Below are 27,777 nucleotides of genomic sequence, written 5' to 3' on the forward strand. Positions count from 1 at the left end.
GGTTCGCTGAGTGTGGAAACACTAACAGGAGAGCAGGAAGTGAGGTCGTAGAGAACAAACTCGTGTCGAAGTTCGGTTGTATATTTCATCCAGACTTTCTGTTGGATCCAAAGGAAAATAAATATTATACATCAATTTTCATTCAAAAGGGACAATGTTAACCAAATGCATATTTTTTCATGTTTTGTCCATTACAGGTATTCTATTTGGCACTCTAGCAGATCTGGTTTTCACCCTTCAGCCATGTCCAGCACACTTTCTGAACTTTCCCAAAATGGGATTCATCTAGGGTCTTCCTTAAGCGTATTCACATTTACTTGTTCGGGCCACGAAAATATATCATCTTAAAGATTCCGGTGTCAAGAATATATCCCATTATCTGAGCCTTGATCAACAGTGATGTCATTTTCAGTCAACAGCAAGTGACAAAATGGCCGCCTAGGACTAGATAAAACCGGGTGGATTTCGCTGCTTAAAGGGACAGTATGTAAAAGTTCACCACTCGATTTCGCGATAGAATGCAGCCGAAGTGCGTGCATTAGCATTAGCTTGCGAGAGCAAAGTAGCGACAAGGGGCGGGACTCAGCGACGACCACCTGCAGGCCCCAGCTGTGGAAGGTAAGTGGCGGTCAACCCAGTGCCACATGCATTACCAGGACTAACTACGTTCGCAAAATTGTCATTTCAGTATCTGTAGCACAGTGGTGCCGAAGCCGAGAGCCGCCTTCCAGCCTGTTTTTCATGCCTCCTTCCTTCAACGCAGCTGAATCTAATGATCAGCTCATTAGCAAGCTTTGCAGAAGCCTGATAACGATCTTGATCATGAGTCAGGTGTGTTGGTGGAGACAAACATGGAAAACAGGCTGGATAGGGGCTCTCGAGGACTGAATTTGGGCACCGCTGCAGCAGGAAGATGGAGGCAAAACATGTCGGACTTCTGTAAGGACCTACCTATGTAATATAATTAGTAATTAAGTGATCTATGATTATATTTCTTTTATGTAAATGGATGTTGATGAAAAAGTATTATTTGAAAGAACATTTTAACTGACTTCCCCTTTAAAGCATGGTGTATTTAGAAACAAATCGCAGAATTTACTTAAAGGGGAAGTCAAGTAAAAACAAAAAGTCTTTAACTGTAATGTCACTTTCAGTCAACAATAAGTTGCCAAAATGGCCGCCCCTAAGATGGATAAAAATGGGTGGATTTTTCTGCTTAATTTGTATTTCACAAGCGCAATGTTAATCAGAATATTATGTTTGTGGGGGTGCACAAAGTCATATTGTAAAGAAATTGTTTAACTTGACTTCCAATTTAGTCAACTCAGAGAACCCTATTTGTTTTAAAGAATGTCCGTCCCACCACAATTTGATGTAACTGTCAATACGTCCTTGCAATATTCCTGATTCCCTTCTCTTTTTAGCATCATTGTATGTGACAAAAACTTTACTGGATCATTTTAAAACCTTCTAACCATTCAGGTCCATTGTTCCTCACAACAGGGCAAAAAAAAAAAAAAAAGCTTTTTCTCTTGCAGTCCATATGCTGCGTGCGTCCTAGCATGCCATGCTGTTTGTGCCGGGTCAACAGTGACTCCCATGAGGATTCCACGCATTACTCACACCTCCCTGCAGAATAGCCACCCCACAATTCCATTCTGCAAGCACCTTATGGCCCGCTACATTTTACCCTTTAACCCACTGAGACAACTTGATGTCTGTCGTCGAGGAGCGGAAGAAGACAAGTAGTCAACTTGAATGAATGCTAGGAATGAGCTCATGTAGCAAGTGAGAGTAGTGGCTTTTCCCACAGTGTTGCCTAAAAGGCTCGTCATTGGAGCATTTTGGTTCAAAACTGTCAATAATAAATCATCAGGGCTGGGGAATCCAGGTCCAGAGAGAACAAACCCTGAAACAGTTTGACTTTAGCCATAGGTGCTTCTACTCTTCTACTGCTTCTATGAGCTTGTTTTCCTGCCAGTTAGTTAGAAACACCTGTGGCAGAGTTTTTACTTTCTGGACCTGGATTCCCCAACCGTGTAAAATTGTAAATCATAGGGTCAACTGATAGACACCAGCTCTCACCTCACATTAAAATTCAAAAGCTGGCACAAAGGTATGAAAAACAACTGGTGACATGCAGGCTAGTACTTAAAAAAAGGCCATCTGTTGCTGTTTGTTTCTTAAGAATTGAATTCTTGCAAGAAGTGGAAAGGTTGTACAGAGCAGAGCAAGGAATGCAGGATTCAAGGTCTTTTGACTAACATGGCTGCTGTTGTATGAGCCACCTCATGATCACAAACATACAATTACCCCGGTATTTGGAATAGAGTATACAGTATACAAAAATAATGATGAGCCACATGCTGCTCTACCAAGACAATATGATCACATGTGGGAGTCTGCTCTAGTAAATTTCCATTACAAACGAGTAAATAGTAGGACAAATAACAGCAACAACTTTATTTAAAAAAAAAAAAAAAAAAAAAAAAAATGTAGAGGAGCTATGCATGTTCAGCTTCAGATGGCCGTTCTGACTGTAAAATCAAATAAATGTTTACTTGTCTCATCATATTATTACATGTACTGTACACAACAAATTGATGAATAGCTAGTTTTGAAATCAGAAGTCAAGTACAGTAGCTTGTTAAGCTAGTACAATAGCTTGTTAAGCTATTGTTAGCTTGTTAAGCTATTGTTCGATTTAACATAAAAAGGGTAAAAATGTTTGCATTATCTTCACATTATTTATTACATATGACATTATCATATGTATGGCTCATTAGCCAAAACATTAGTCTACTAGCGTGAAACCTAGCTGCTGCTAAGCCATCAATATTAACCAGCTAAGCTAAAGATGCCATGTCGTCCAAAGCTAATGTCAACTTCTGTGTGCTTGCTTTAGTATTGATAAATTAGTAGGTAGGCCTATGTTGGCATAACTGAGCCGCATGAACATGGGTAAATTAACTCCTGACTTCGGTGTAAGTCTAACATGTCATGTCAACATGTTTTTATCCCACACGCCTAAAATTAAGTAGCCTATCAGTTAAACATGCCAGGTGTCTGAAGAGAATGTGTCTCACTGTGTGTACAGTATGGTGTCATATTGACAAGTTATGAATGTAGCATAGTAGGATGGGGAGCGTGGTTTGCGGTTCTGTACATACGTGTGATATGTGAAAGTGGTTTAGGATTGTCCACTGCATGTGAAACCAACACTAGCTGGACCTGAACGCACTCAAATACATCATGTAGTACAAAAACAATCACATGAAAACAATTGTAGTAGAAATTTACATTTATTTTATTTATTTTTTACATATTTATGTTTATTTTTCTAAGATAAATAAAATAATGATTTAGATTTTTAAAAATGAATAATTCAATATTTGAAAAAATGTCAGAGGCCAAAATTATAAGCTGTCAGGAAAAGAGAGAGGAAGGGTGGATGAAAAAGTTTTCAAAATTACCAAAAAATGTCCAAAAAGTAACCATAAAATGTCCACACACAAAAAAAGAAAAAAGAAAAAAAGAAGAACGGCAGAAAATTATGATAAAACGTCTTTGGAATTGCCAAAAAAAATAAATAAATAAATCCCTCAAAAAATTGATTAAATAAAATGTTAAAAAAGTAACTATAAAATGTCCAAACATAAAATAAGAAATCCTGAAAATTACCATAAAATATACATAAAATTGCCAGAAAAAAAAAGAAATCCTGAAAATTACCGTAAAATATACATAAAATTGTCAGAAAAGTCAGATTTTTTTTTTTTAAGGCAGGAAATAAAATGTTTAAAAAGTAACTATATAACATGTCGAAACACAAAAAAAGAAATCACAAAAATTACCAAAAAATGCACAGAAAATTGCAACAAAAAAAAAGTCAGAAAAGTGATTTAAAAAATATGTTCAAAAAGTAACAATAAAATGTCCCAAAATAAAAGAAGTGCCCCAAATTATTGTAAAATGTCTACAAAATTGTCAAAGATGTCAAATTTGACAAAAAGGCAGAAAATCTAAAAATATATGAATAACTAAGTATGAAAAATTACATAAACAAATCCAAAAACGGAAGACCAAAGGTAGAAGAAAATGAATGTTTGGAATATTGGATGCTGCATACATATTTTTCTATTGTTGTAATGCATATTCGACTAACACTAACACACAATTCACTTCATCACAATCTTCAAATGTTTTGCGGCTCCAGACAGATTTTTGCTTGTTTATTTAGCCTAAAATGACCCTTTTGACAGGAAAGGTTTCCGACCCCTGCTTTAGGACAACTGTCCTTCAACAATTATGCTATATTTTTGACAATGGGCAGCCCCAGCCCAGAACATAAATAAAATAATTGAAACAAAACAAAAACATGACATGAAATAATCTGTGCACAGATGTAAAAAAATACATTAAAGTTAAGTGTATGAACTGAAATAACTGGTACATAAAGGCATACAAATTAACTACATACAATAATATTTAATTGGCTAATGAAATGACATGAGCCAAAATAATACTTAGCACCCCTACAGAAAAACCCCATCATGTCTTGTTTAAAATGGTTAGCGGTGATGTCAGTGGCGGGTGGGCGCGAGACGGGAATGTTTCCGTCTGTTGATCGAGGCAAAGGATTGTGGGTACTGGCTACGTGTGAAAGGAGAGAGCCGCGTGCGCAAGCTTGTGTGCATGTAAGCTGCGACACTGCCGTGTGAAGCCTTGCCTAAAGCAAACACAGGTAGGGGCGAGCTCATTGCTGCTCATTTAGAGGCCGTGCATGTTGTTGACTTAAGTGGCTAATCATGACGGATTGCGCTTATTATGTCAAACAGTTCCAAATAAGTCATTTCTATATGTCTTAATGTCAGTTTGATTGCATGCATGCATTGTTTTTATATTTCCTCTTGTCATTACCAGAGAAAGAGGGGGTGGGATTCCCCCCGATTTGAGTTTAATGGGGTTGTGTGCATTAATACACCTGACTCATATGATTTATGACGATACGCCACATTTGGCCATCATTGGCTGCAGGTGATCACGCTACAATACTTGGCCCATCGACTGTTGTGACGGTACGTCATGTGATGGTACTTCATGTGAATTCTTTATTACTGTAATCCCCTCATATTATGTCAAACAAAGGAAGTGATTGGACAAATATGTGCAATATTACCGAAGCACATTGCATTCACTTGAAAAAAAACAAAACAAAAACTGTTTTTCTGACTATTTTTGGGGGGAGGCTTTGTTTTTTGTTTTGTTTTTTTTTAGTATTTTTTTTGTCATTTTTTTAAAAATGTTTTTTTTCTGTTTTACTGAATATTTTTTTTCTGTTATAAAAATATTCAGAAACACAGGGAAAAAATTATTCAGAAAAACTTAATTATTATTTTTTTATTATTATTTATTTTTATTTATTTTTTTTCCCCTTGTTAAAAAATTGTGACCACCCCGGCACAAACCACCCCACCATGCCTCCAGCCCTATACCAACTGCCTATGAGCTGTATATGTCTCATCTGTATGTATACCGTATAGTTTCTACAGTAGTCTACTCACGAGGTAGGAGTAACAAGATGGCCGCCCTGTGACTTCAATGGCTTGCACTGGCGTGTATGGACTATCAACTATCCAGTCATATATACAGGTCAGTGGTCTGCAACAAGTCACTTGGAGTTCAGAGGTAAAAAAAAAAAAAAAAAAAAGTTGGTGCTTTGTTTTTTGTTTTGTTTTTTTAAATTTTCTGTTTTTTGTTTTTTTTCTAAATAATGTTTTCTCCCATGTTTTTCGGAGTAATTTTTCCTCCTGTTTTTCTGAATATTTTTTTCCTTGTTTATCTGAATATTTTTTTTATAACAGAAAAAAATATTCAGTAAAACACAAAAAACAATTATTCAGAAAAACAGAAAAAAATAAAAATAAAATACGGTACTCAAAAAAAAACAAAAAAAACCCCAAAGCTCCCAAAAAAATTTGTCAGAAAAACAGGAGATTTTTATTTATTTTTTTCAGGTGAATGCAATACGCTTCCATAGAATTAACATGTAATGGAACGGATGGAGTTCCACAGGGTTCAACTCTGGGGCCTCTGCTGTTTTCATATCTGATTCCCCTGGGTTCCATCATAAAAAAAACAGCGGTCATTTTTTTTTTTTTCATGTTCTAGAAATATATAGTTGAGCTGAGTGATGAAGTCAGCGTATAACTGCATGATTTGCAATGCCAAGTTGAGCAATTCTAGTCCAGCACAACTAGCTAACTTCCTTAAGCTGCATGAAGATGGGGAAAACAAGATCACTGTTCAATTTGAATTTTGATGGAAAAATAAAAAATAAAAATGTAAAAAAAAAAAAAGAAATGGGTGAATGTGCATGTAGGAAACAGATGGGTTCACTTCTTCTCTAAATTGTTCATAGGTGTGAATGCTTGTTTGTGCCATTTGATTGGCTGGCAACTAGTTCAGGTTGTACCCCGCCTCTCACCCAACGTCAGCTGGGATAGGCTCCAGCACACCCGTGACGCTAATTAGACCCCTTGGTGAATATTAACCTTTTCTCACTCAATAAATTGCACGAGGTCACTCAGCCACTGAGACAAAGTCGTTTTTAGATTTCCAATTAATATCAATAGTTTTGACCCAATTCTGGAACATTCATGGATTAATTTCTCATACTTTCTTTTTCTAAGTGAATTTTCCAAAAGGTCTGAAAAAGAAGACGTTTTCCATTCAATATGCATGCTTTGGCATATCCTTTCTTTTTGTGCCTTCCATTGTTCTTGTAGGTTGGCCCAGAGTGACCCGGGGTCAGAGAGGAAAGGCCACTGTTGCGTTCGGCGGGGTAAAAGTTCAGAATAGTAAAACCTAAATAGCCTCACACATGCGCACGCACCCACACCAGTTATAGAGGACGGATGCATGGATGGATGGATGGATAGAGAGTTCACATGAGACTTTTTACATTCAAAATCAGGATTCAAAAATATGCACCATTATTTACTCGTCAAATCATTGTGAAGAATTTGCCTGCAATTGAGGCGTCTTTCCTTGATGAGTGAAATTCCAAAGCACTTTGTCCCTGGCCTGCAGCCCACCTTGTGGTGTTTACTCCCGTTTGCACTGAAAATTCCAGCGTTGCCTCACTGCGAACGGGGGACCAAGCGAGGAATGCGGAAGCGCGGGACAAACCCCGATGTCATAAAGTCATCTGAAAACGGGAATGCGCTTACAATTACGGATTTGTCACTTACAATTTCTCTGTCTTCATGACTGTAAAATGCAAATGTTCCTGAATTGCTGGTACCCTGATGCCTTTATACCACGTATTCATTTAATGCATTTAAGCTTGACTGGGTCACAGAAATATAGTGTGTGAAAGCTGGTGGCCAGGAGCAACAGATGTGTGCTGATTGCTCTCTTAATGACACGATACGACACTGCATGTTTGCATAGGCGACGGATGGGAGCAATCACGTCTAATCCCAATGGTCATGTTTTGCCTTTTTGGACTCTTATTAACTTAAAGGCACGGTCTTCCGTTTTCACTCAGGAAAATGCACTATATAAATACAGGATGTATACACACACGAACTCCTTCTCAGTCTACACCTGTGGGCTTCTGTTAATGTGTGGTGGTGATTTTTTTCCTAAACCTACAACCCCCCAGCCTGTCTTTTGCCATTTTGTGTTTGTTTTGTTTTGGCGGGACATTTCTGTGGACAGACAGTTGTTTACCGGGCAAATTTGTCAGCTGCATGACGTCACTCCCGCGGCAACTTGACAGCAGATTTTTTATTTATTTTTATTTTTTTTCAGTCACTCACTTAAAAAAAAAAAAAAAAAAAAAATCCGTGCGTGCTGTCACCTGTATTGTGGCTAGCTACAGTGAAGTTTCAGTCCATTTGGTGAACTCAATTTGCCACCCAACATTACAGCTTGTAACGCTTCAATGGACTTTGCCTGTGACATTATAATCCAAAATGTGTGCGAGAGAATGCGGAGAGATGCTGTTAGCCATCCGAAATGTTGACGAAAACTCAGGCTAATACATCATAGCATAATCGTGAGAAGAAAAAAAATATCAGACTCTCTTACAAATTGCTCACGAATTCCAAAATGCAGTGGACAAATTGAAAAGCAAGCGTTTGGGGGAAAAAAACAAAAAAAAAAGCAGGTTGCCTTGAATTTTGTGGGTTTTTTTTTGTTTTTTTTCAAATGTTTTTTTCGGGTTTTATTGCATGCAAGGAGAAAAGAAATTCCGAAAGATAAATGCAATTCTTGTTCTTTTTATCCATCCAGCCATTTTCTTAACTCATTCACTGCCTTTGACAAGTATACTTGTCAATTGTATTTTTTAGAGCGGTGCTAAATGGGGGCGAATCTGAGCATGCTCCACTGTAAATATCAAACTTGGAAACAACTTTACTGATGCCCAACCACCGGTAGATGCCATCATTGCCCCATTTTATAGGAAATAAACACAGTTTCAGAGTCCATGGGAGAAATGGCTGTATTTTGGCAAACCTACATTTTTCTGCTGTCAATTATAAAAGAACGGGACGGGACAAAAAGTAGGGAGTCTATTCTGTTATTTGGTAGATTCGGTTTATATATAATTATTGAATGTAATATCACGTGAGTATTGGAAATGTAAAAATTTTCTATAATGACTGGCAGTGAATGAGTTTTAATTAACTGCTTCTCCCGCACAAGGTTACGGTGGTGCTGGAGCCTATCCCAGCTGGCTTCCGGCAGTAGGCGGAGTATACTCCAAGCTGGTTGCCAACCTGCCAACCAATCGCAGGACACGTTCTTTTTAGTATCTTTGAATTTTATGAGCATTTTTTTTCACGTTGTGATCTTTTCTAATCATTTTGTTTAGCAACATTTTTTTTAATGTTTACATTAAAAACTAAAGCGAGGATGCTTTAGCTTTGGTTGCCTTGTTTATTATTTATGTATGTATTTATTTATTTAGTTATTAAATTAAACTATTTTTTAGGTTTAAAAAAATAAATTGAGCTAATTTTCTAATCTGAGGAGAAAACTGCATATTTTGTTCAAGTTTTTGTTTCAAAACGAAAACATATTTCTTGCTAGATTTGTAAGCTTTAAAAAAAGATTTTGTTGAGGATTTTCATTTAAAAAAAACAAAAACAAAAGCAGGTAGCTCAGATTATTATTATTTTATTTTATTTTTTATTTTTTTCAAAATTAAAAAGCTATTAGTTAAAGTCAATAGCATATATCGCCCTGCCCCCAATACATTTTAATTCACTATTTGTCATGTTTTGGTTAATAACAAAATAAGCAACTCTTGATTTTGTGCGTTTTTGTGTTCTTTGGTCTTTTACAAAAACTGCAAAAATACTTTATTATATAAAAAATCCGCCAATAGAACAATTTGAGCCTACTGTACATCCTATTGATGACACAGAAATAAATATACTACTATTTTATTTTAACATGACAGTCGTAATGACCATCTGACATCTGCCTTTGTGGGCCTAAAATATCACAACCTATCCTATAATTTGGACACAAAAACCCTGACATTGACATGTTGTGCGAACCAGATGACTGATGAGTCGCAACTCGCAAATGGTGCGATGTGATGGCGCGCTAACAAAAGGGTGACAGTGCAAAGTGCTTTGCTAAAAGCCAGTAAACTGACTAACATGACACTTGGCTGTTGTAGACGGAACAGGACATCCACCCTTTTGCACCGGTGTGTCATTTAAAACCGCACACGTGCACACCCATACTCACTTCCATTTTAGCATTGACGCGCTGGTTTCATGGGAGTTAAATAAATGAGTTGATGAGGGAGGTGCGCTGCCCAATCCTGTCAAAAAGCACACAATGAATAGCAGTGGTGGGTGGCCGGGCCAGTGATGGCCAAGTGTCAAAAACAAAACAAGAACAAGCACCCTGGAAAAAGCGTCTGTCGTCACGAAGACGCTCTGAGGAAGGAAGATTTATTTTCGGTGACGTTGCCGCCGTCGACTACTACGTTCTTCACACTTTTACTATGACAGGTGTGAGGGCAGCCATGTTGTTTTTACCCTGATGACAATCACTTGGTGAAACATAACTTTTTGATGAAATGTAGACATTCAATTCAATATCTTTAACACAAATTCAATACAAAATCAAAAATAAATGGATGTTTTAAACCAAATATGAACATTCTTCAAATGTTAAAAATAGCAAATGATATAAAAACCAGTGAGTGAGTCAATTAACTCATTCCCTCCCAGCCATTTTTACTGAAGCAAGCCCCTTCGCCCCTGGTTGTTTTACTGGATTTTGACTCATTTTGCAAGCCCCACAGGATATTGTGTTCTATTGTTCTAAAAATATGAAACCTATCAAAAGAAATGAGTCTATTCTTTCATCAGGAAAAAAAAAGTATATTTGTATCTGTTTCCGTTATGTAGCAATTAGCATTAGAATATAGCTAAGTTTCATCAATATTCACATTCCGGGTCAAACTGACAAAAAGAGCTTATTGCAACATGGCCCTGGCTGATCTCTTATACTCTGCTGCCACCCGTTGGCCATTTTTGTGTAATAACTACCATTGCTTTCAGCCACCTCTTCATGTCAGAAGCTGCATCAAAGCCTTCTGTATGCTCTTGCATAAAAAAAACGTGTAAACACATTTTTGGGAGAGAAGGACAAAATATAAAAAAAAAAAAAAAACGTTTTTACGCATTTTTGGGATTGAATGAGTTAAGTGAAAAATTCACACAATTGTGAGAAACTGAATTAGAAACTGTAAATGTATAAAGTTAGTTAAATTAGTTTAATCATTAATAAGCAAGTATGTAATTGTGTTTAAAAAAACAACAGCAACAAATCAACAATGATAAAACAGCATGCATTGGATGACAAGCATGGTGAAGACTGACTAGCTAGCTAGCCATTCCACAGCTAGCTATCTAGAGTCTAGAGCTAGCCGCTAACATGAATTCCTTATCTTTGCACAAGCTGTTTTTTAAACATTCCTTGTTGAGGCTGCTCCGTCCTTCGGAAAGGGTGTTGCCAAAAAGCAAAAGAAGAAGTAAAAGTGAAACAAATTACACTTTGCTGAACTATGACTTTTTGTTCGTTACAGATTTCACACAGAACATTTAATTTGAACTTACTTTGGTTTTCTGATCTATGTCAGTGATGTCACGCATGAAAATGGTTGGAACTACAAGGTTTTTTTTGTGTGTGTGCGTGTGTGTGTGCATTTTTCCCCCCCAGAAAATTCAATTTTTTTTATTTATTTATTTATTATTATTTTTTTACATGATAATGCCCCCTGAACTGACATCTAGTGATGTTGCAGGACAGCAGTTCAAGCTCTGCAAAAGCAAAATGTATTCATTTACTGGCTGAACCGATGTTATGTATGAAACTAGCAGGTCTCACTTATTTTCTTTCCTAAAATAAAAAAAAAATCCTACAAAAACATACCACCAATTCATTACCTCCATGAGGTAAACTGAGTTTTTGACAGTGGTCATTGTGTAAAAGGCAAAAAAAGATGGCAAACACAATCAAAATATTTTGTGTGCGCATGTGTGAAAAACACAAACAAAAAGCTTTACCACAGTTTTAGTATTATGTATTCTTACACTTACATACAGTAGTCATAACATTACTCTTAATTTTTTTCTTTTGGTTCTGTGGGTTTGTCTTAATTGCAATAACACATCACGTCACGCCACGACGTCGGATTCTTTAATTTGATTTAATTCCTCAACTCCTCCGAGTATGAATACAGTACGAGGTGACACAAAACTTGTTTGTCGTCTGTTTGGGTTTTCCTCCGACGTATGCCAGAACAGGTGAAGGCCTAACAATGCGACCACTGTGGCTCATTTTAATGCATCCGGTGCATTAGATCACCAAAAGTGGGCGACAAAATGACGCTTTATTCTTTATTATCTTTGTGGCTACTCAGCCGACAAATATGTTTTTGTGCCATTATAAGTTGTGGAAGAAGTTGTGTGTGTGTTTTTCTTTTTCTAGTCCCTCCTGTTCTTCCAAGCAGGCTCTGGTTGGACCGCCCACCCCATGTGGCCCCGCCCAGCAGCGCATATATGCTGTGTCCGCAAAGGTGGGCATCTGTTATGAACACAAGTGCCAGAGGAGGACTCGTCCATCCCATTTTTTTCCTCACTGTGGTGATTATTTCAACTTTGCACCTGACCCTCAAAGGTAAGCAATGCCGTGTTTTGGTGATGTACAAACCTGTATTTTGGAACGAAGGCGTCATTTCTATTCTAAATACATGCACAAGTATTAGTTGGATGTTTGCACATGAATGCACAAGATTTAGTGGGTTTGGAATTGATCTCTGTGTATCTGTTATATACATTTTTTTCCACAAATAAAACGGTATATTATTATATATTGTATATTTTACATTTCAGTTATCATTTTCGTATTTCATTTATCATTTTGATATATTTTCATTTAATTCATTCATATTATTTATATACAACTTGTATAATCCAAAAATATATATAAAATACAGGACTGTCTCAGAAAATTAGAATATTGTGATAAAGTTTTTTATTTTCTGCATTGCAATTAAAAAAAAAACAAAAATGTCATACATTCATTACAAATCAACTGAAATATTGCAAGCCTTTTTATTTTATTTTAATATTGCTGATTATGGCTTACAGCTTAAGAAAACTCAAGTATCCTATCTCAAAATATTAGAATATTTCCTCAGACTAAGTAAAAAAATGCCATAATCAGCAATATTAAAACAATAAAAGGCTTGCAATATTTCAGTTGATTTGTAATGAATCCAGAATGTATGGCATTTTTGCTTGTTTAATTGCATTAGAGAAAATAAAGGACTTTATCACAATATTAAAATTTTCTGAGACAGTCCTGTATATTGTGTTCATTTTTTTTTGTATTAAATTTCTTAATAATTAATAACATCTATTTGCCCAATTTATTTCCTTTCTTTTTTTAATGTTTAATTTTCTTAACCCCAGTAAAAAGTAAAAACAAAATATTTGTGTTTGTGTTTTGATTAACAATAAAAATATCTATGTTCTGATTTTATGATAATTTCAGCGTTTTTTTTCTTGCAGTTGAAAGCATGCATGGATCCCACAATTTTATTAATCCTTTCTGTAATAACATGTCTTTGGGGGGTTAGAAATAAAAACAAGTTATCTCCTAACAATAGTTTTCTATCAGGTTCTGAAGAAATTATTGATGGTTAGAATTACTGTAAATGCTTTTAACTGGGCTCTGATCTAAAAGATGTGTACAGTATAGATGTACATATACAGTGCACATTTTGTTTGAAATAAAGTAGTTAGTACAAATTAAAATGAACTTTTTTACTGCCAACCATTTTGAGCATTTTCACTCATCTTTCAAGGCAAACAGAATATTGTGTGCTATGACTACGTAAACATGGTGGATACATACGAAAGACTGGATTACATTCTTTCAGTAGAAAATAAAGTATGATTCTACCTTACTCTTTTTGTTAGTAATCATCATTTGAAAATAGGTCATTTGAGTGACACCAGGCAAAAATGGAAAAAATAAGGAGAAACAAGCTTTTTGTGAAACAGTGACTTTGACACTAATATATATATATATTTTTTTAATTAGGTTTAATGTGCCAAACGCTTTGCTCATTCACATCATCCTTGAAAACATTCTATTTCCTAAGATCCGCCATGTTTTCATGTAATTTGATACCCGGGAGCCCATTGAAAAGAGATACAGTGCTGCCATCTGCTGGCCATAGTTATGGGTGTGTTTTTTTTGTGTTTTTTTCCCCATCCCATTCACGAACCAGAGCTACACAAGACGTTGTGCTGCCCATTGAGAAAAACAAAACAAAAACGTAATTGATGTTAATTAACGTTATTGGCGGTACTCGGTGGGCGTGTCTTTAACGTCAATTAATGTTTTAATTTTCATAATGATGATATCCATCCATAAATTATCTGAACCGTTTCTCATCACAAGGCTCACGGACATTCTGGAGCCTGTCCCAGCTGTCTTAGGGTAGTAGGCAGGGTACACCCTGAACTGGTCACCAGCCAATCACAGGGCACACATAGACAAACAATCATTCACACCTAGGAACAATTTAGTGTTCAATTAACTCAATGACTGCCATTGACGGAAAAAGACGTCAAATAATGGATTTTTGCTGGGCTGGCAGTGAATGTGTTAAACACAATGTGCCAATATATTTTGTGATTATATTGCAGCATCCTTTTTCCTCTTTTTTTTTTTTTAACCTTTTAAGGCAAATTTTGCTTAAAAATCCATCAATTTTGGTTACATCTCATCTTAACTCATTGACTGCCATTGACGGAAAAAGACGTCCAAATAATGGATTTTTGCTGGGCTGGCAGTGAATGTGTTAACCTACCATGCATGTTTTTGGAATGTGGAAGGAAACACACAGTACCAGGTGAAAACCCACGAGGCCACAGTACGGAATTGAACCCGCTACCACTGAACTGTGAGACGGACGTGCTAAACAGTAATCCTCTGTGCCGCATAATGATGACATATCAATGTTAATTCGTTTTCTTAAATGGTGACCAGTCCAGGGTGTGACCCCAAAGTCACTTGGGAGAGGCTCCAACCTAGACCGATTGGTCACTTTTCGATTTTCCTTTCAGTGTATATTTGACCTAATGAATACAAGCGTTTTTAAAAAAAATAAAAATGTCGTGATAAATGAATGAATCATTTTATTTAGTCCTTTCAATCACCACTTTTTTATTATTATCTGAATGGCTAGGATTATTTGGATTTATAGTGGCATCCATTTAGCCCTGAGTTAGCATTTAGTAATGCTAGCTAAATGCTTGCCCCGGGTTAGCATTTAGTAATGCTAGCTAAATGCTAGCCCCGGGTTAGCATTTAGCGCCACAATTGTGCATCCTTATGTTCCAGAGCATCCATCCATCCATCCATCCATCCATCCATCCATCCATCCATTTTCTTAACCGCTTGCTCTTCACAAGGGTCGCGGGGGGTGCTGGAGCCTATCCCAGCTGGCTTCGTGCAGTAGGCGGGGTACACCCTGAACCGATTGCCAGCCAATGGCAGGTGTTCCAGAGCATCCTTCTAAAATTAGTGCAGTGTGGGATCTGCTATGTGCACCACACGTGTGTACTGCATGTGTGCACGAGTGAATGCAAACCAAATATGCATTGAAATGTCTAGTGAGCGTGCAGGAAGCTGAAGCCAAACTGTCACATGTACGTCATGGAGGCAAGAGCACGCAGTTTGGTGAGAAGAGAGTGTCGAGCAAACACTTCCTCAATTGCCTTGCTGTGTGCTCACCGGCACGCTGCTTTGATACACGCACTGGAATGTACCATCGCGCAACCGCAGGACATTAAAGGTCACTCAAAATGATTTCATGGAAAAATTCAGATGGAGGAATTGTCAGTGATTTTTGGTATAATTGAATATATGGCTGGATGAGGTGCATCTTTATTACACGAAAAAGTGTATGCCCTCTAACAATTCAACCACTGACACTCATTCACACCAACAAACAATTTTAAAACACGTGTCAAACTCAAGGCTCGAGGGCCAATTGTGGCCCACCACATCCATTTATGTGGCCCAAGAAAGCAAGAAACTTAAACAATAGTTAAACAGTTTTCAGTTGAGTTCTTATTTCAAAACTAGTTCATAACTAGTCAAAACTAGTTAATAACTAGCCTTAAAATCAGACATTATCGAACTTACAACAACTGTTATTCATTCATTTCATCAGGCAGAATCCATTTTTCCAATACTGTTGAATTCAATTTATTGAAATTACTATGATCCTAGTCAAGTTATTTTCTATTGTACACTTTGAAGCAGCACTATTTATGGAATTATTTTCATCCACAACATGAAGAAAATAAATATTTCCTTTTAATCACAATAACAAAATTAAAAGTTTTCACTTTGTTTTTTTTAGTTATAAAAGAAAAACACGTTTCTACATAAATATATTGCTTTTTTTCCCTCTAAGAAAATATATAAACAGAAAATTAAGTAATCATAATTCTATAAAATATATATATATATATATATATATTTTTTTTTTCTGTATGGCATGTATCAAAGATATCTATTTTCCTAAGATCGTTGCTGATAAATAGAAAGCATATATCTCCTATTTGTTGTTTTTCTTTTTAGATTTTGGTTGTTTTTATTAAAAAAGTTCAAAAGGGTATACTAAACCTCAAAATTACAGAACACTTAGAGAGGATTTTCAAGACCCACAAATGGCCCACAAACCATACTTTGAGAATGTTTTGTCAGATTATGAATTATTTATGAAAACCAGGTAATATTAGTGCTCAGTTGTTTTTGTTGTTGTTGTTTTTTATATAAAGGGGGTTCTTCACATTATTTATCATGCATGTGGTTTGCATCATTGCTAAAAAAAAAAAAAAAAAAAAAAAAAAAAAAATGATTTTTTTCTCTCACATTTTCAAACTACCTTTAATGTCACTTTTCCCCAAAAAGCCATTGCCTTGCTCCTAGTTGCATGAAAGGGGGATGCTGAATATACCACCCATGGCAGAGCTGACCACAACAGGAAGTCTTTTGAATGCAGCCTGTGTGTAAATGTGTGTTTGCGTGCACAAACAGTGCTCCAGCACACATTATTCTGCAAAGTAGTGCAGGGGTCCGGTGGACAAAGGGGCCTCAAGAGTTATTATGGTTGTGTAAAGGAGAGAGGCAGAGGTAAATACTTTGGTTTATTTAGCTGCACAGCTGTGGCACTGTGTGTGCATGCATCTAAATTGTAAAGTGTGTGCGTGTGTACAGAAAAAGGAGATAATTTTACAAGCTAAGCTCCACGTGATGGGTCCATGTTATAGTGGAAATTAATCTGTTCCAGTTTCAAACTATTGCCAGCGTAAAAAAAAACCCATTATTAATGTCTATGTTTGAACTAGTCTGTAAAAATGGTGGTCATCAAAAGCCGCTGTCCTGCTTGTTTTCGATGTCTCCCTCCTTCAACTCAGCTGATTGAAATGATCAGCTCATCAGCAATGATAACGATCCTGTTCATCCAATCAAGTGTGTTGGTGGAGGGAGACATCGAAAACGCTCGGGGACCAGGTTTCCCTAACGCTGAGCTACACGTTTGTTTTGTTAGCGTATGCTTGGTAAAATAATTCATTTGCATATGGAGGTGATATTGAAATAATTATAGTCTCCATTTTGTAGTGAGCAGCCAGACACTTTTCAAGTTTTAATTCCTGTTCTATGGATATTGTCTTGTCTGTGGTGAATTGAATCAACAATTCTTAAAAAATGAGGCTTTGAGTTGTTTATTGCCACTCTCAGTTTACATTTACTCTCAAACTATACATAAAACTAAGAAAATTACACCACACAACCACATAGCTTAGACCAGTGGTTCTCAACCGCGTTCCTCAAGTACCCCATCCAGCCTGTTTTTCATGTCTCCCATAAGCAACACAGGTGTTCCAAATGATTAGCTAATCAGCAAGCTCTGCATAAAGCCTGATGACGAGCCGCAGCTGTGTTGGCTGGGGAGAGATGCATGGAAAACAAGCTGGATAGGGGTGCTCGAGGACCGGGTCTGAGAACCAGTGGCTCAGACTATTTGCAGTGCGTTAACACTTAAAGCAACAGAGTGAACACAAATGTGCAGCAACACATACAGACAGACAGCATAGCAGTACTCAGTCATATATTTTTGATATTAGTGCTGTACTGATCATCTGAGAGGAGACAGCTCAATGAACAGTATAGCTGTCTGTCTGGTCTATACTGCCCCCAGGTGGCCAAGGCAGGCACCACTGAAGGAGCAGCATTTAATTGATGTAGTGGAACAAAAACTGTTTACATTTGTAAATGTCTTATCGTTACTGTATGTTTTTATAATTTACAATAATATGGAGTGCTATTTTTTCCTCTAAACACACACAAACACATTACATAATTTTTCAGAAGATGTGCTGAGTTACGAGTGTGGTCACGGAAGGAATTAAAACTTACATCGCAATGCATTGTATTGATGGTTTCTATTGATGTAATTTTAACGTGATTGTGATGATATTGAGAGGTGGATCATGTCGGTTGAGGAAGGCCCAGATCTCAAATTTAGCGCCCACTATTGGTGTTGAGGTATAACAAAAAATAGGGTTCAATTTAATCACTTTTGATAACAGTTTTCCTGCTGCTATTGTGGTAGACTTCGGGTCATTGGATGAGATGAGATGGAGGTGGGTCGTTGAGGTGGGGCCACGATCAAACAGACAGAGAAGGCAGGAAGATGTTGTGGAACAGATGCGCCTCTGTTGGCACAGAGATGGAGGAAAGGAAGTTAGTCAGACGGCGAGAAGAGCGTTGTCGCCGTCTGACAGATGATGAATGGGTCGTGGCGGAGGACGTTTTCCTCTGCGGTGCTTAGTAGACGAGGCCTTGATGGACACTGTCAGAGAGGAATTCTTTTAATATGACTATTGTATTAGTAGTTTACAGCACTGCATGAGTGCAATTACAGTATTAATCCACACCAATTGCAATAATGTAGTTAAATGAATACCTCTCTGGGGATTATTATTGTATTTATGTTTACATTATAGCTTCAAGGCGTGTTCACTCTCCTTCTGCTACTACTTGACTCCTGGGTTAGAATTTTGTCCCCCCCCCCCCCCCCCCATTATTCATTATTCATTATTCATTATTATTATTATCATGATATTATTATTATTATTATTATTATTATTTATATTATTTATATTATTCATTTTCTGTTGATGGCGCCACAGTGCCGCTTACTGGAGATGTGACGAAATGTGGCCAATTGCGGAACTAGCAAACTTGAACAGGTACTGTGATTGTGGTGAATAAGGATAAGCGGTTCAGACAATGGATGGATGGATGGATATAGGAGCGTTTTGAGTGGACTGGACACTATTTTCTATTTTGTATTTTCAAGCCAATGATCCACAGTCTCTTGCTTTCAGGTCTGTTAAATCCACTGTGCATTTTTTTCCATTATGATTTTTTTTTTCAGTATGTATAGTAACATAATTTAACATTAGTTTACATTGCATTTTTTTCCCTATAACTATATATATACACACACACACCCCGATACATTACGCTCGTCAACAATTTTATATAAAAAAACTTTAAATCAGACATTTGATCAGACAAGATTCATTAGCAGTAAAAAGTTAATATTTTGTTGATAATGTGGTAACTTAATTAGTTTTCATGTACAATCAATACCTTTAAAAAGTCATTTTTCTTCCCCAGCATGGGTGATGTCATCATCAGTCGACAGCAAGTAGAAAAAAAGACTTTTTAACGCTATTAATTGTACATGGAAACATAATGAACTTAACAAATTCATTCGGAACAAAATATTAATTTTTCACTGCTGAAAATTGTTCAATGAGTCAAGTGTCCCTTTAAATCAGACAAGAAAAGTTTTCAAGATTCATTTTTTTGTACCGATTCCAAATCTGCCATCTGTAGCACATCAGGTTTTATTAATAATAATAATAATAATAATAATAATAATGGTAATAATAATCCATATTGTGTAAGTTTTCATATGTAAAGTTTTAAAACAAAAAAATATATATCAACAACCTGATATGTGAGAAAAAAAAGTAAAGACATTTTTTAAATCAGCGTCAAACATTTGTATAGGGACACAAAAAGTCATCTCTGAGTCCAATTTCCTGTTGACCAGTGAAATCACATTCTTCTATCCATGTGTTTCAGTTACCATATAATTACAGCTTCCTTTGGTTTTCTTTCATCTTCAGACGATAATCCCCATCATCGCCATCATTCATCACATCCGAAGTTGACCAATGAAAAAGCCTGCTGCCCATCTGCAGCACTTAAATGACATGCTGTCGTTCGTAGCTTATTCGGTTCAGCGTATTCGGTGGATGTTGACTCTGCGGAAAGAAAGATATGACATGTAATGATTTAATACACCTTGCTTGTGTGACATCTGGAAGCAGTGTGTCAAACAGCAGACACATGCACATGTCTTAAACACAGCAGACAACTTGGGGGTTTGCTTATTTTTATAGTGTCTGGGACATGTTTTTGTATGAGCATGTGCAAGGGACTAGACAGCACATGTTCAAATGTCCTCAGTGCTAATATTAATACTATCGTTTCAATTTAAAAAAATGTACCATTTTATTGTTAAAGGGGATTGAATGTGTTCCCTGAAAACATATTTATTACCCTTGACAAATCTATCTTTACCATAATAATCTGTGTATGTAGCCTGCCGTACCCAACCTGCACCCTATCTCCCCCAATTCACTTACTTACGTCCATATTCGTCTCATTTACCTAACCACTTACCTACGTAGCCACAGACTAGCAACTTGGCTATTTACCTTTATAATTTCCTATACTTACCTACAGTGAATATAAAAGTCTACACAACCCCTTTTCAATGGTAGATATTTATTAATTATATAAACAAATGAGACCAAGAAATAATTATCTGCCTAAAACATGTCCTTCCAAGAGCAGAGAAGTAAAAATTAGCAATAGAAATAATTTTCCTAGCAGAAGTCAGAAGGTTTTGTGCTGACTTCTATTTCAAACTCTTCATATTTCCTTCCACCTTGTTTAAGTTCAGTTACAACTAAAGAAAACCCCCAAAACGTGATACTGCCACCCTCATGCTTCATTGTTGTTCTGGTGTTTTCTCTCGGTGATGAGCATTGTTGTGTTTGCATGAGGCAAGACAGCTTTATTTATATTGCACTTTTCATACAAAGACAATTAGTTTTACAAAAAAACATTTCAGACTTTGGGACTGACTTCCCTTCTATTGACAGATTATGCCATTTGGGTTGAGTTGGCGCTAGCGTGCGAGTCATAAAACACTACCCGACTTCTCACGCCATGTGCGCTCACGACTGCGTTACATACACATGTGACCTCACGTCTGCCCCCTGAATGGGTGACTATTGTGCGATGATGACACAGTGGCACTTAGGAGGGCATAACAAACTTCTTTCCATTCACGCTCCGCATGCCACCGCTGCCGTTTCCTCAAACAACAAATAAGTTCAAGCGGTGGAAATTGCTGGTTCATTTTCATGGCGAGTGAATGAATGAGTCGCTTGGGAGGCGACACCTATTTTCAATCAAATGCCGGGGGAGACTGTGCGGCAGGTAGAGTCAGGAAGTGTTGCCACCGCTCCCTGGTTACCGTGACAACGATGTGTTGCTATGTGTCAAGTTAACAGGCGCTCGTTGTGTACTTGTCACAGTATTTCCATCCTTTCAAAAACATGTATTCACACACATACTTGCTCACTTATTTACATCATGTATCAATATGGGGGACACCGTCATAAAAGGTTCCATGTTGTTTTGAAATATTTATGTAACATTTTCAAGGCTCCCTCTGGTCAATATTGCTTTTGTCATTCATTTAGAGGAAAACCATGACTTTAGCTTTGTTTTTTATGCACTGAATGTGGGATTTCCTTCATTGCTTTATAAGGAAAAACATTAGTTAAATATTTCCTCTCATCCTGACTCCACTCCAGAAAAATATTTTTAAGTGTGGCCTGTTTACGTTGGTGGGCAGACATGAAAAACACAAATATTCTGACAGGTGCATGCATCCTACAGACTCACAAAAACTTGCATTGATGCAGCCAATAATGGTCAGAAACTGAAGAATTCTTCTAGATCTAGATCAGTGATTCTCAACAAAGTCCAGTAAGTGAGATTTTTTATTTAGAGCAAAGATGTTGATCATACGGCACATGGGCTACACACGGCCATAAATGTAAGTTTATATATATATATATATATATATATATAGGTTAAAAAAATAAATTTTTATCCATTGAACCCAATTTATTTTATTTTTAAACAAAATATAGAATATTTAGTACATTACAAATGTATGTCTTGTTAAGTTCAAATAAATAAATGAATACATAAATGTTTATATTAACTTCTACGGTTTTAATTCTTCTTCTGCCCCATATTTGGTGAGCTATTTTCAGAGCAGACCTGTAGTAGACCTAGTACGTGCTGACACTTTTTTTTTTTTTTTTTTTTGTAAAGGGCAGAACACATTAATCTTAAAAAAAAAAAAAAAAAGGCATCTATGTTTGCAGTATCTTATCTTGCTCCTTCCCTCCTCCATTACACACCAAGAAAGAGAGAAATTACCAGTCACATATGTAAGCATGGAACTGCCAATGTGGAGTGAACAATAGACTGGGCAATATTGTTCAAATATGCCGAAAAGTCGTTTAGGCTAAATGTATCATTTTTTTCCCCCCCATAATGCCACAGTTGTAAATGCGCAAGTCAAAACCTTGTATGGGAAATATTGGAATGTTTTTAGCATTTAACCTACGTGTTACAAATACATTTGAATGACTTTACCAGTACGTTCGAACGACATAGCTCAGTCAAAACCTTTTACTCCACATCGGCAGTTCTACGCTTCTATAAGTGACAGCCAGTATCCGTGGTTATTGAAACCTTTTTAAACAATGGTAAATCGTCATACCGGTAACCGGCCCATGCCTACTTCTGATTGGTCCGAACGAAGTACATTGCTCATGCCCATTTTGAAATTTATGTGACACTTCTCAAGGGCCTTTCATAATCACTCTCACCAGTTTTTAAACAGTGGCCATGTATATCATAACAGGATGCACAAGAAAGGACCGAGACCCATCTTGAACAGGCCGTTTTTGTTTTCAACAGCAATTTTGGGCGAAATTCAGGGGTCATATTTTGACAGGCTCCTACTTGGGAATCCCCCAAAATGAGCTTCAGTTGGAAACAGGTATCCATGAGCAAATGTAATTTCAAAATCATTATTTTTATTAATTTGCCTATGCTATGTCATGGGGGTTGAGATTATGTAATGATCGTTTTGAAGGAAAAAATGAAATCTCTGCTTGCTGCTTTCGTTTTGTACCTGTTTTTGTTTGTTTTTCCGAGAACCATCAGTACAGTAAATGTAGCAGGGTCACGCCATTGATAACAATACTTGGAAAAGTCTATTCAGTATAAAGAAACAAAAATTCCTTTTTTTGTTGTTGTTGTTGTTGAAATCACTCACATCCCTCCGAGTGACTCTTTGGCATGTCTGACTTGTGTTGCCATGGCAAAGAGATCCCTTCCCTTTCAAAGGCCATCTCTCATCGGGGGGTAGACAGTGACACTGTCCTGTCAAAATTACCAGTCGACTGAGAAAAGGTCAGAGATCCGAAGGTAAAGAGCATCGCTGGCGCGGATGATGTCAGGATGTGGCTGGGAATTCCGAAAATGACGGCCAATGTGTCCTGAGGAAAGCACCAATGGGAATGAGGCCGAACCTTGATGACAGGATGGAAATCACTGTAGGCAATAACAGGGACGCTTATTCACTAAACTACACAGTAGAAAACCGTGTGGGTTACATCGTGGTGGCAGAACATGTAAGAAGACATGTTTCATGTTTAGGCACAAAGCCAGCAGCGAGGAGACATACTCATGTTTGCACCATAATGAGAAAATAGGTGCAGCATAGTTTGACCCATGCTCCACTTTTTCACAATCAGGGGCCATTTCAAATTTTAGTTGAAAGTTCAAGAAAACATGTTTACTATTACATATTGTGAACATTTGTGGGTTCACTTGTGGATTTTGGGGGTTTTCGTGATAGTTACTCAGATGTTTTTATTTTGGTTTTAGAATTGCACAGAATTGATAGTGGACAGACATATCCTCCCATTTGCTGCGTGCAATTAAAACAGTATGACAAAATATCATGTGTGTCAACATTATTTCGAGTGCATTTCATTGACCCACTCCCCTTTGCGTATCAACTGTACTTGTAGCATGTTTTCTATGGAGATGGGTTCATGCTTGTCATCAATCAATGCACTTCAAGGGTAACTCAATAGGAAATCAAACTCTTGCTCCACCCCTCACTAAAATTTGAAATCGGCACTCAAAGGGGGTGTAGTCTGGTGGAACGTTGGGTTGCGAATGTGGTCTGGCTGTGATTGACAGCAGCAACTTGCTAAGATGGCGTTTAAGGAGGCGTGTACAAGACTGAGCTGGCTGGCGGGGGGCGACCACAAGTCGTCATAGTCCACAAGTGACGTAGTTGGCCACTTCTCAAGTAATGACAGGACAAACAAGCCAAATTGTGTTTATCTCAGTGTTTAACCTTAAGATGGCACCAAACACACGGTTTTTGCCCCAAATTCAAGCTTTCAACTAACATGCACTAAAATATCAAAATAATGACTTGATGCCAGGTCATACAGTTTATCAGCAGGAAAAAAAAAGAAAAAAAAGTTGATTTAGTGTTGAGTACATCTTTAACACTTGACATAAAGCCAAAAATAAAGAGCAAGATCAAGAGGAAAAATAAAAAGAATAAAGCTGAAATGCTACAAGCATGGAACATTTGCTAATATTACAAGGAAAAAAGTCATAATGTTACAAGAAAAAAATAGAAAAATAAAAGTGAAATATTCAGTGGTGAAAACGTAATAATATTACTATAATAAAGTTGGACTATTCTGAGAAAAACCAGTGTCGTTTTTGTTGTGAATTTTCTTGTAGTATTACAATTGTATCATCTACAATTACTGTATTACAACTTCATTCTCTTAACATTATAAAACAAAACATTTGTTTTTTTTCCCATTAACAAATTAATTTTAAATCAGTTTGACCATTTACTTTCGTTTCAGTGTGCCTGCATTAAAACAACAAATAAATAACAAATAACATAAGAAAATATAATACAGCAACAAAATTGATGATGATGATGTTAATAATAATAATAATAATAATAATAATAATAATAGTAATAATAATAATAATAATAATAATAATAATAATAATAATAATAATAATAATAATAATAATAAAAATACACAACCAACAAATTAGTAAATAGAAAAATAGATTGATCCATCCGTCCGTCCGTCCATCCATCCATCCATCCATCCATCCATCCATCCATCCATCCATCCATCCATCCATCCATCCATCCATTTTCTTGACCGCTTATTCCTCACAAGGGTCTTGGGGGGTGCTGGCACCTACCTCAGCTGACTCTGGACAGGAGGCGGGGGACACCCCAGACTGGTTGCCAGCCAATCGCAGAGATTGATACACCAATACATAATAAATAAATAAATAAATAAATAAATAAATAAATAGTTGTTGTTTTTCATACTTCTGTAGATTGTGGCCAGCTGTAAATAAACTGCACATTATTTATAATTCATCTGTGAAAGTATCTGATCAACAGCATGTAAGAATAAACTTCTTGATGCAATAAAATACAAAGTTAAGTTGATTCGATCAATTAAAGCTGTTGTCTAACCTTGTGATATTCTCTTCCTTCGATACAGGCCTTGGCCATGCAGCCCCTTCGGCCCCCATTGCTCCTGACCCTGCTGCAGCTTGTAGTACTTATATATATAAGTGATGGGAAGTACTATGGACACAATCAACACCCTCAAGCATACCAGCAGCAGATGCAAATGCAACACCACCAACACATGGGCATGGGCAATGAAGGCTACCCCCAGCAGCAGTACATCGGCAAAGAAGTACCCTATATGCACTATCCCCAGTATAGGAAAGAACTCCCCCAGATGCCCGTAATGAAGGGCAAAGAAAAGGCTCGTAAAGGGGGTGGCTATAACGGTGGACAAGACAAAGGTAAGAAATAAGTTTTTTGACACCAAATGTAACAAAAAGCTACATTAATGGAAGTCATTGTGAACCTGGAACTCCTGATGATGTGTCACAGGTCAAACAATCCCAAGCGGTGCTGAGGGAATACCCCAAGGACTACCAGGTCCAGTTGGTCCACCTGGTCCACAAGGACCAATAGGACCCCCTGGACCTCCAGGCAATGGCCAACCAGGACGAGCAGGGCTACCTGGACCTCCCGGTCAACCAGGAGTACCTGGGATAGGTAAACCCGGGTTGCCAGGACCACCAGGCAGGCCAGGAGGACTCGGACAGCTGGGGCCGCAAGGCGAAATGGGACCTCGGGGTGAACAAGGGCTGTCCGGACAACCAGGACGTCAGGGTCCACCAGGGCCACCTGGGCTACCTGGAATAGGTAAAGCAGGTGGCCAGGGACTCCCAGGCCAACCAGGAATGAAAGGAGAGCCAGGTCACAAAGGACTGCCAGGACTTCCTGGATTACAAGGACCCAAAGGTGATAAAGGAATGGGACAGCCAGGGCTACCAGGTCATAAAGGTCTGCCAGGACCCCAAGGCCCTGCTGGACAAAGAGGGCTACCTGGTTTTGGAAAACCAGGTTTGAATGGGATGCCAGGCCCACAAGGACCTCCAGGAGAGAAGGGTCATCCAGGACTAAAAGGACTAAGTGGACCACCAGGTGAAGGAGGACCACCCGGTCCGCCTGGTCTGCCGGGCCAAGGAAAACCAGGTCAAAATGGTCTACCAGGACAGCCAGGCATGCAGGGTCCAAAAGGTCATCCAGGACCACCTGGTTTGCCAGGAACGCCAGGACTACCTGGCTTTGGTAAACCAGGCCTCCAAGGACCAAATGGTGATAAAGGTATGAATGGGCCAACTGGACCCCTAGGACCAAAGGGAGATAAAGGACATGCAGGATTACCAGGTATGACTGGACCTGCTGGGCCAAGTGGTCAACCAGGTGCTCCGGGACCCAAGGGGCCATCAGGGGGCGTAGGCTTACCAGGTCCAAAAGGAGAATGTGGAGAAGGAGGACCTAAAGGCACTGATGGAATTCGGGGAGACTCTGGTACTCCTGGATTACCTGGTACTGATGGCTTGCCTGGAGAACGTGGAAGTCCAGGACTGAGAGGTCCTCAAGGACCAAGTGGCGCCAAAGGAGATAGTGGACATAAAGGCCTTCCTGGTGCGCCAGGTCTGGCAGGACTTCCTGGGCCCAAAGGAGTAGGTGGATTTCCTGGTGAAATGGGACCTCAAGGTCCTAAAGGAATCCCCGGTATGGATGGTGTAGCAGGTCCTATCGGAGCACCTGGGCCTCAAGGACCAAAAGGAGATTTTGGTCCTCCTGGTCCACCGGGAATTACAGGTGAAGGCATTCCAGGTCATCCTGGTCCTATTGGACCTCGGGGGAAAGAAGGCCCATCAGGACCCCAAGGACTGAGTGGACCACCTGGCCCTTCTGGACCTCCTGGCCCACCAGGAGAACCTGGCGTGTCTCCGGACTTGGCTGGAGTGCTCTCCCAAATGGGCCCTGGACTGGATGGTGAGAAGGCTGGTGGCTATGGTAAAAAGGGCAAATATGGAGGAAATGGCGCAGAGGTCATGGGAGTCAGTGGGCTGGAAATGCCAGCATTCACAGCTATAACATCAACTCCATTCCCACCTGTGGACAGTCCAGTGGTGTTTGAGAAGCCTTTGTACAACGGTCGCCAAAACTTCAACCCCCAAACGGGAATATTCACCTGTGAAGTCCCTGGCATTTATTACTTTGCCTACCACATTCATTGCAAAGGAGCCAATGTGTGGGCGGGCCTGATGAGGAACAATGAGCCTGTGATGTATACATATGATGAGTACAAGAAGGGGTACTTAGATCAAGCATCGGGAAGTGCAGTTTTACCTTTACAGCCAGGGGACACAGTGTACATTCAACTGCCCTCAGATCAGGCTGCAGGACTTTACGCTGGAGAGTACGTGCATTCGTCTTTCTCTGGATTTCTACTGTATCCATTGTAA

General features: G+C 38.2%; 1 protein-coding gene across 1 annotated transcript; it reads left to right on the top strand.

Moving 5' to 3' along the window:
- The first annotated feature begins 863 nt into the window (after positions 1-863).
- col8a1a (collagen, type VIII, alpha 1a) lies at positions 864-27,777 on the top strand. The gene is made up of 4 exons (XM_077537161.1): positions 864-939; positions 12,028-12,216; positions 25,437-25,749; positions 25,841-27,777. The coding sequence occupies exons 3-4, from the start codon at positions 25,446-25,448 to the stop codon at positions 27,775-27,777; spliced, it is 2,241 nt and encodes a 746-aa protein (XP_077393287.1). The 5' UTR covers positions 864-939; positions 12,028-12,216; positions 25,437-25,445.

Source organism: Festucalex cinctus, chromosome 11 (assembly GCF_051991245.1).
Source record: "Festucalex cinctus isolate MCC-2025b chromosome 11, RoL_Fcin_1.0, whole genome shotgun sequence".
Taxonomy (NCBI): domain Eukaryota; kingdom Metazoa; phylum Chordata; class Actinopteri; order Syngnathiformes; family Syngnathidae; genus Festucalex; species Festucalex cinctus.